This window comes from Myotis davidii, unplaced genomic scaffold (assembly GCF_000327345.1).
Source record: "Myotis davidii unplaced genomic scaffold, ASM32734v1 scaffold944, whole genome shotgun sequence".
Lineage (NCBI taxonomy): Eukaryota > Metazoa > Chordata > Mammalia > Chiroptera > Vespertilionidae > Myotis > Myotis davidii.
In genome coordinates, this window is record NW_006296283.1 from 157108 (window position 1) to 166648 (window position 9541).

Consider the following 9541-nt stretch of genomic DNA (forward strand, 5'->3'; position numbering starts at 1 on the left):
TACCACTTGCTAGCAGCTGTGTGACCTTGGGAAAGGTGTTCAGCCACACTGTGCCTCGCCCCTAAGATGGGGATAAGAGTACCTACCTCCTCCGATTGCCATGGAGATGAGATAAAATATGTGAAGTGTTGAGAACTGAACCTGGCACATGCTGTTGTTACCTGCATGCCTGGTCCCTATAACACAGGGGCATGAATACTGGACTGAGGGCTATGGTGGCATTTTGTGAATGTGGATCCAGGGTTGGGGGTGGGGGAAGGTCCATCTGTGATCACTGAGCAAGTACAATGGAAGGATGCGAATATATAACTTTGGAAAATTTTAAACATACACAGACATAGAGAATCTATATATATAAAAGGCTAATATGCTAAGTGTCTGACCGTCCGACCAGTCACTATGATGTGCATTGATCACCACGGGGCAGGCTCTCAATGCAGGAGCTGACAAGCTGCGGTGACTTGGCAGCGGCAGTTCTCAGGTGACACACCCTGAAACCAGAGAGGAGGGAGCCTGATTCCTCGTGGGGCTGCACGATTCCACCTTTGGCCATGGGTTATGTTGTTGCTGGGGCACTGTTGGCCCTGAATCTGGTTTATTGCACACTTGCATTTGTGTTACACACCCTGTACGACAGCAACTTTGCAGAGTGCTTTCTTGCACTCCAGGACCCCTTGGGGGACATCGGACTGCTGGTTTTGGCCCGATCCTGCAGGCCAGGCCGAGGGACCTGCCGGAGATGCTCACTCTGCAGAAGCCCTTCCAGCAGCTGGCCTGGGAGGGACTGTAGGAGACTGGCTCCAGGGCGTATCTGGACTGTTTCGCCCAATCCCGCCCTGCCGGCCACCTTCTAATTAATTTCCTTTCAATGTGCACGCATCCATGCACTGGGTCACTAATAGTATATGAACACATGTAGCCACTGACTAGCATCAGCCATGTGGTCTCATTGTCCATCTTTTCCTGTTTCCTCTCCTTGCCCCCTCCTCAGTACACATACTGGATAATTTTAAAGCACATTGCAGATGTGAAGAAAGCAATTGTATGCTTTACACTCTTAAAAGAACTTTCAAAAAGAAAAACGTAACTATTTATTATCCTCATCATGGCTTGTGACCTCGATGAAAGCAGCAGCATTCTACAGAGGGAAAGGTTAGAGGCTGAGAGGTCCAGGGCTCCTGGGTGTGAGGCCAGGGCTCTTCCTAGGACATCTGGGAAAGCTGATGGGGCTCAAGCGGCTTCCTCGGAACGCTCCCCACCCCAAGTTCTAACTAGTTCTTAATCAATTTTGAGCAAGCTTGAGATATTCCATCCCCCAAATCAAATACAGTGGGGCCTTGACTTACAAGTGTCCCGACTAACGAGTTTTTCAAGATACAAGCCGTCTCTCGGCCGATTTTTTGCTTTGAGTTGCGAACTAAAATTCGGGTTACGAGCCAGCTTCAGATACCCTACTGCTAGTTGGCGCAGCAAACGTCACAGTGAACGCCACAACATCAGCCCAGCATCACGTGTTTCACTCGTTCACTATTGATTTGACATACGAGTAATTTGAGTTATGAGCTCCATCACAGAACGAATTAAACTCTTAAGTCAAGGCCCCACTGTAATAGCAGTCTTTTCCCAATTCAGAAAAAAAAAGTTAATGAATGGAATTCTCAATTGCAAGTTCTCCTCTCATATTTCCTTAAACTGCATAGTCTCTGCATCCATTTGTTGAAACCAAGTGCTGGTAGACCACAGAGAGTGTAAACAAACAGTGGAAAAGATGAATGGAAAACCCTAGAAACAGCTAACCAGGGTAATCTGTGGACACGCCTGCATGTGGTGATTTTGTACTGTGTAACACGTTCTGCTGGTAAAGGTCTCAGAGACCTGCCTCCTGCTGAGATGGTGAGCAGCCCCAGGCTTCCAGTCCTGTGAATGGAATGGCACGGTCTCCACGCCCCTCCACCTGGCGGGCTGGGGAGCAGCCATAGGCTGCATAGAGGGTGAGGTGGGGCAGAGCCAGGTGCACTGGGACCACCTACCAGGGACTCTGACGCTCTAGCTAAGCGCCAACGCACAGTGGGCAACAGAATGTACCAGGGAGGGAAGGAAATGCAGCAAGCAGGCTGGTTCTCTTCTGCGGTTGACACAGAAATGAATCTAACAGATTCTCATAAAAGAAATATCCCAGAATAATTTCTTATTGAGCATCAGGCCCAAGACAAATAACAAGGTTGGACATTCTTGAAGCACAGGTTTTCGTGGCTCCATCACTGTTGGTATCTGCGCTTCTGCTGACTGGCAGCTCACACATCCCAGAGTTAATACATCAGAACACACCCAATTGTGAAGAAAACACTCAGGCTGGGATCCTCCTCACTGTCTGCCATCTAAGCAGGAGCCGCTGTGCTGGCCCTCAGCAGTGGGTCTACTCTATGCTCTGGAACAGTTAGATCAGAAACCGGGAACCTGGCTCAGGGCCTAGGGGGTAAGGAAGGAATAGGGAAGTGGAAATTGACTGTAAAAGGCAATTAAGGGGGCTGCCAATCGAGTGTAAGTGGGAACCTAAAGGAGGCTTGCTCTTCTCTCTGAGACCGCCCAGCCAGGCCTGCCAGGGCGGCGCGTGCTGCCAACTCCTCGTCCCCCTCAGGGATGGGCACCCTGGTTCTCGGCTACGTACCAGCAGGACTGACCCCTTGGGGGCTGCTGGCCTCCCCCTGCTCTTCTCCCATCTGCAGCCACAGCTCACTTGAAGTATCAGACTGGATGAGACTCAAAGAAAGACACAGCACGTAATTTTTAAATAACTTTATAAGTTCCCGATGGATTTAGTTTGTGAATATAAAAGAAAAAAACCAAAGTGTTTACAATAATTATCAAGGCAAAGTTGACTATAACACAATTTCTCTGTAGTGTCGTTATCCTGTCAGTAATGCGACTGGCCACCACACACGCACACACACACACACACACACACACACACACTTGAAGGCAGCAGGTGCATTTGCATCACAGACACCACCATTGCGGCTGCTACTGTCACCAAAAGGAACTCAAGCTACAAGGAAACAGTGCCCAGCGCCCCTCCTCCTCCCTAAAGTGCAGCACTTCTCTTCTGGAGCAGAGGGTGCATGTCCCAGGGAGACCCCAGTCCCCATCCTGGACACCCTGCTGTGAGGGCAAGCTCAGGGCTGGTCCTGCGCAGCCATCAGGCCAGAGGGCGGCGTGCTGCCCTCGGGTGGGCCTGGCTGCCTTAGAGGGTGATGCAATACTGGTGTGGTGTGAAACGGCTGGGCTCAGAGGGCTTGCTCTGGCCCAGGGCTGGATTCCCTGGCTTCAGCAGGCTTCACTTCCTTCCCTGACAATGGCATCTCAGAGGGGGCGGGGGAGGGCCACAAGAGGTGGCCTGGTCCCAGGAGATCTGGGACTAAAAATCTTAAAGGGAAAGAATCTAGGACTGAAGCCAGAAGGAACTGAGATCTGAGTATAACGCATTCACCGGACTGCAGGCTCTGGGCTGGCCAGTGCTTGGTCCATATTGGATGGTCACTGGATGATATAGCACCAAGTGGGCAGGAGAGAGGTTCTGTGGCCTGTACAGGGCTGCTACCAGGTGTGGGGCTTCAGAGTCAAGCCCAGGCTGCCACATAGTGTTAGGCACACTGAGCTGGGACCGACGTGGGGGTGAGGGTGGTTATGGGGTCACAAACTACCCAGAGGACCTGAGGATGTGTAGGAAAGCGCTGGCACGACTGGAGCTCTGAGACCCAGATTCCCATTCGTTTCCCTCAGCAGTTGTCGTTCAGCCACGCAGTCACCTGCTTGGAGTGTGGTCCTTGAACTTCCCAAGCGGCCAGCCCAGCTGCCACCTAAGGCAGCTTAGGAGGAAGGGCGGAGTCTGGCTGCCCCATAGCTTGAATTCCTTTTACATGATATTGATTTGCATTTTTTAAAAACACAGCTCTTTAATTTTTCAGTTCTACAACTACTTTTTAATATCTTAATAATCTCAACAATGGACACAATGTAACTGCCCAAATTCTCTGAACCACACAGACAATATTGACAAGCAGAGAAACAAAGGAGGAGGTGGGATGTGACAAAAACCTGCTCCCCACAAAACCGGTCCTAAAACCACCTCTCCTCCCAGAGTCAGAGGAGCAATACCTACATTGGGGTCACAGTACTCACTAAACACATTGGGGGAAATCAGGAGACACTTGGTTACAGTTTGACACTAAAAAGTTTGGAAACAGTTTTTGCTTAAAAAGAGTAAAGACAGCCATTTTGTTCAGAAGGATTTCCTTGTATGTTTTTTTTCTTGCCCAAGTATTCCCTTAGTTCACATGGAGGAAATGGCAGATTCCTTTAAAACATTTCTTTAAATGGTTGAAGTCACTCTCCTGAGAGCCCAGGGACTGGCAGTGATGGGTGGATGCGTGGCCTTGCAGGCATTGCAAAGGGCAGCGTGCTGCCTGCATCTACTCCCTTCTCATCTCCTTTCCACAGTTCTGAACGTTTGCAGATGGGGAGGTGAGGCTGGGGAGGCAGACATGAGAGTTACGGATATTGCTGATACAGGCCCATGGAAACTTAGCAGATGTCATGTGAGGGTCACATTCTATGTGGTGACATACTCCTCCATTTGCTCTTTCCTTAAAGACCCTGAGGGTAGCCAGCGGGCCTATGCTTAATGGGGTCAAACAGAAGGGAAGGAGCGCTCTGGTATCAGCAGGACTCTCTAGCAGCAAATCCAAATGCCAATCCTGACCATCAACAAGGGAGGGGTTGGTTTAGCAGTAGACTAAAACTCTGTGATGGCTTCCTCTTCCTTTTCTCCTCACTCCGAGGAGTGAGTGAGCCAATGAGCTCCTCATGGAAAACCAAACAGACTTCCATTCACAAAAGTGCCAGGTCACACTGCCACTAGTGACACTGAAGATGGCCTTGGGTCCAGTATGCCTTATTAGTATTTTTAAAGCCCAAGGGTAAGAAAGAGAGAAAGGAACTTAGATCTTCTTTAGATTGTAACATACAAGGTCAAAGGTTAGAATGGAGATGGATTTCAGGATTCCCATGCATATTTCTTAATATGTTAAAGCCCACTTAAAGTATTTTCTATTTCAAATGGTATCCAAAGTCCTTGTAAAATCTCAATTCAATACTTCATCAAGGACTCAATGAGTACCTGGGATAGAGGGATATGAAAAGATGAAAAGTCACATTTTCTTTCTTTAGTCATGCACTCCAGGTTGGGTCCCACCTACTCTTCTTCTTATCCCCTTTGTGATGATCTTAATTTGGGGGTACAAATATTTAGGTGTTAAGGGGCAACTAGGCTTGCCAATGGAATGGATGAGTTTGGTGAACATTATAGGCAACCTTCAGTGAGTTTTCAAGGCTACATACTAATATTTGGTAGTAGCTCAGTGACCTTGTGAAACCTTGAATATCATAAAAAGGTCACAAAATGATAGTCCTTGTGTGATGGGAATTGTGCATTTAGTAAATGCTGGCTCGATGAATGATTTAAACTCAGTAAGATACTCTAAACACTAGATAGAAACTATATAGACTCTGCACCTATAATGTAAATGCACGTCATGTTCACCAATGAACTTTAGCCAGAGCCTAATTCATCTAGGACCAAAAAGTCCTCAGAACCATTGAGATACTAGGAAGAATGAATGAGACTCCCTGCTTTGGTTCATAGAGACCAGACAGATGCTGTCTGCCCCAGAAATTTTTCTTCTCAGAAGCACTTGTCTAGAGGACTTCCGTAAGGTTTTAGAGGGAGAGCAACAGGAAGGGGTGAAATGAAAAGAGGAAGGACGAAGGTGCAGTGAAAGTCATGAAACACGCAGGCAAGAGTGGCAGGTATCGCATTTGGTGGTAAAGCCCAAATCAGTGGGACCCAGAGAGAGACCTGGCTGATGCCTTCTCTTGCCAGATCAGCTAGGCCACAGCCAGCCAGCGCCAGGCCAGGCCACTTCCCTGGGCATGGCCTCTTCTGCTTCCTGTTCTGCTGTAGTCCTGCGAAGGCTGTCATCTTACCTCAGTTCTTTCCTTATGGCATTTAAAGTGAGATTCTAATACTCCCCCCTAAAATACTAGGGGCTATCTACATGATTTATGGGCAGTGCAATAAATAAATGAAACTGAGGTAATTGACCACAAATGACTACCACTTTATATCTAACCCCTGTGCCGCCGCTCCGGCCAGCCTGGCTATCAGGAAGCATCTCAGTAAGAAGTTTATGAGCAGAGTCCATTTAAACCTTTGATAAGGAACACTCTACAGCGTCTCACAGGTGGGACTGTTTTACAGCAGGAGTCAGGGCAGCTGGAGATTCGACCATATAAGTTAATGAGACAGTCAAGGCTTGCTGGTGGGGAAGATACTGCACTGATGGCCGTGATGACTTTACAGGCAGCATCAGATTCTTTGGGTGAGAAATTGGGAAAGGGCAAAGGAGAAAATGCAGGACAAAGCCATTTAGCCCAGCAACTCTTATCAGAAGATGTGAGTGTCTGGTGGGTGTCTGGTCACAGAGGTGGTCAAAGGCCTAGATTTTGGTTAAGTGGTCTATTCTTGGTGCCTGATTTTGTTTATGACTGTCATTGTCTATGCATGGGGAAAATGCTTTTCAAAATGCCAGTATCTTCAGGTGGATTTGCAACTTTGGGGTCAATTTTCTCATTTGTGACATGGAGCTGGCCAAGCTCCACGAGGTGCACGGAGATGTACTGAGAAAACACCACCTACTCTCACAGGCCCCCGAACAGTATGCTTGTTCAGGGTAACAACAAGCAAAAGTCCTGAATCACCAAATGGCAACTAAGTGACTCAGCCCCAGCCCCCAAATCCATCAATTCTATTATAGTGAGAAGTGAGAAATGCTGACTTAGGAAAGATTTTCTGGAAAAGATACCTTCTATTAAGATGGGGGAGAGGAAGAGTATGCCTTTTGCTGCTTTGACTCAAGCTGGTATGTCTCATAGAATCCTTTATACCTCTCCTCCATTTTTCCCACAAGGATGACTGCCTAACAGTAGGCATTTCATAAATATTCTTTGAATGAAAGAATGGAGGAAGGAATGTGTGTGGGATGAGAACATTCATTTGTGTCAAAGGAGGTTTCAGGCAATGCATGAAGCTAAGGTTCTAGGAGTGCAAATCAAGAGTTAAGCTACAAGGGTGGAAGGTGGGTCAGAGAGTTCAGTGACCACTGGGCTTGGAGCATGGTGGGGAAGGCAGAAGCATTCTTCTGGGGCTCAGGGGCCTGATGAAGGAGATGTTCAGGAGAAACAGCCTGACCCTGGCAATGGCCATCTCCAGAAGCAGAGCTGGTGATGACAGCGCCTCACGTCAAACCCCTCTTCTCTTTCCATCAGAGATATATGATCTGACTAAGCAAAAGGCCAAAGGTCTTACACAAGAGGACTAGGGGGAGAACTGCTTGCACCACCCTGTCGTTAACTGGTCGAGGACAAGAGCACGCATATGCGAGACAGGGCCGGGTGTTCGTGTACACTGAGCCATGAGGAGGCCTGCTTGTGGCTCCCCCGCATAAAACACTGCAGATGAAAGTAAACAAGAGACAGTGTAAGAAGAGTCAGTTTTCTGTTTGTCCCTCTTTAACCCTCCTCTTTTTCTAATAATATCTTTTTGAGATTTTTAAAAAATCCTTTTAGGAGAAAGCACCTGTTGTGATTTTAGGACACTCAGCTCTCTTGTCCATGGGGAAGCATTCTCTCAGTATGCTGAACTCCAAGTAGATTCCAGGTTTAGTTCCCATGTCAAGGACAGAAGAAAGAGGCTCCTTACTGCATGACCCTCTGTGAGGGCAGAGCCACCAGCTTCCAGAGTTCTCCACTATTGATGACCAGATCGTGGTTCTTCATGGAGACTTGGCCACTTACCCACCTTGGACATAAAAAAATAAGTATAGAGACAACATCCAATTGAGGCCAGCAGAGTAAGGTGACAGATGTAGAAGTGGAGCTGGAATCGCACTTGAAGAACTAACCAGGGTAGGATGGAGTTCGTAGTGTTTGCAGGGCGCCAAGAAGTATCTGGGTGCCTGTCCTCATAGTTCGCTTTTCTTGGCTCCTGGGTTCACTGCACTGGGCTGCTGGCTGGCCACTCCCCATGAAGCAGGGTCAGGATGATTCTTCCAATGCGTTGACCACTTGCTCCAGGATGTCGGGGCAGTGGTCTGCGATCTGCTGGAGAATGGTGTTGGCAAACTCCTGCAGTTCTGCAGTGTCCCGCTCACCTTTTTCTAATTCACTCTGAAGCTGAGAGGGAAAGAAAAGATGGACTTCAGATTAAAAGAAAACAATCCTATTTGCACTGAGTTAAGAATTATTGTTTATCAATAAAGAAATGATATTTGCAACTACATGGAGGAACCTGGAAGGCATTACGCTAAGTGAAATAAGCCAGATAGAGAAAGACAAAGACTGCATGGTATCACTTATATGTGAAATCTGGAAAAAAGAGTTGAACTCATAAAATCAGAGAGTAAAAATGGTAGTTGCCAGGGGGGTGGGGAATGGGGGCAACAAGGTTGTTAAAAGGGTATAGACCAGCTGTGGGCAAACTATGGCCCGCGGGCTGGATCCGGCCCGTTTGAAATGAATAAAACTAAAAAAAAAAAAAAAGACCGTACCCTTTTATGTAATGATGTTTACTTTGAATTTATATTAGTTCACACAAACACTCCATCCATGCTTTTGTTCCGGCCCTCTGGTCCAGTTTAAGAACCCATTGTGGCCCTCGAGTCAAAAAGTTTGCCCACCCCTGGTATAGACTTTCAGATATAAGATGAATACGGTCTGAGGATCTAAGATTAAACATGGTGACAATAGTTGATTACATTGTACTAAATAATTGAAATTTGCTAAGAGAGTATAACCGAAGTATTCTTATAAAGACAAAAAAAGTAACTATGTGAGATGATGAATGTGTTAACTCGATTGTGGAAATCCTTTCATGATGTATAAGCATATCAAATTATCACACTTTATGAAACCAACAGCTGGTTCTTTGAAAGGATAAACAAGATTGATGAACCTCTAGCCAGGCTCACCAAGAAGCAAAGAGAAAGGACCCAAATAAACAAAATCAGAAATGATAGAGGTGAAATAACAACAGACCCCACAGAAATACAAATGATTGTTTAAAAAAAATACTATAAACAACTCTACTCCAACAAACTAGACAACCTGGAGGAAATGGACATATTCCTAGAAAAATACAACCTTCCAAAACTTAATCAGGAAGAATCTAAAAATCTCAACAGGCCAATAACTATGGAGGAAATTGAAGCAGTTATCAAAAAGCTTCCAGCAAACAAAAACCCGGGGCCAGATGGCTTCACAGGGGAGTTTTACCAAACATTCAAGGAAGACCTAAAACCTATCCTCCTCAGACTATGTCAAAAGATCCAAGAGGAAGGAACACTCCCCAGCTCATTCTATGAAGCCAACATCACCCTAATCCCAAAACCAGATAAAGACAATACAATGAAAGAGAATTATAGGCCAT

At 46.7% G+C, this 9541-nt stretch overlaps 1 protein-coding gene across 6 annotated transcripts in view; it reads right to left on the reverse strand.

Annotated features, from left to right (window-relative positions):
* Positions 1 to 2781: 2781 nt before the first annotated feature.
* ERC1 (ELKS/RAB6-interacting/CAST family member 1) overlaps positions 2782 to 9541 on the reverse strand; it is a 496604-nt gene continuing 489844 nt past the window's right edge. For all 6 annotated transcript variants that reach the window (XM_015568838.1, XM_006771286.2, XM_015568837.1 and 3 more), the window contains one exon: positions 2782 to 8289. In XM_015568838.1, the coding sequence (XP_015424324.1) occupies positions 8152 to 8289 (138 nt within the window). In that variant the 3' untranslated portion in view covers positions 2782 to 8151. The remainder of the gene's footprint in view (positions 8290 to 9541) is intronic.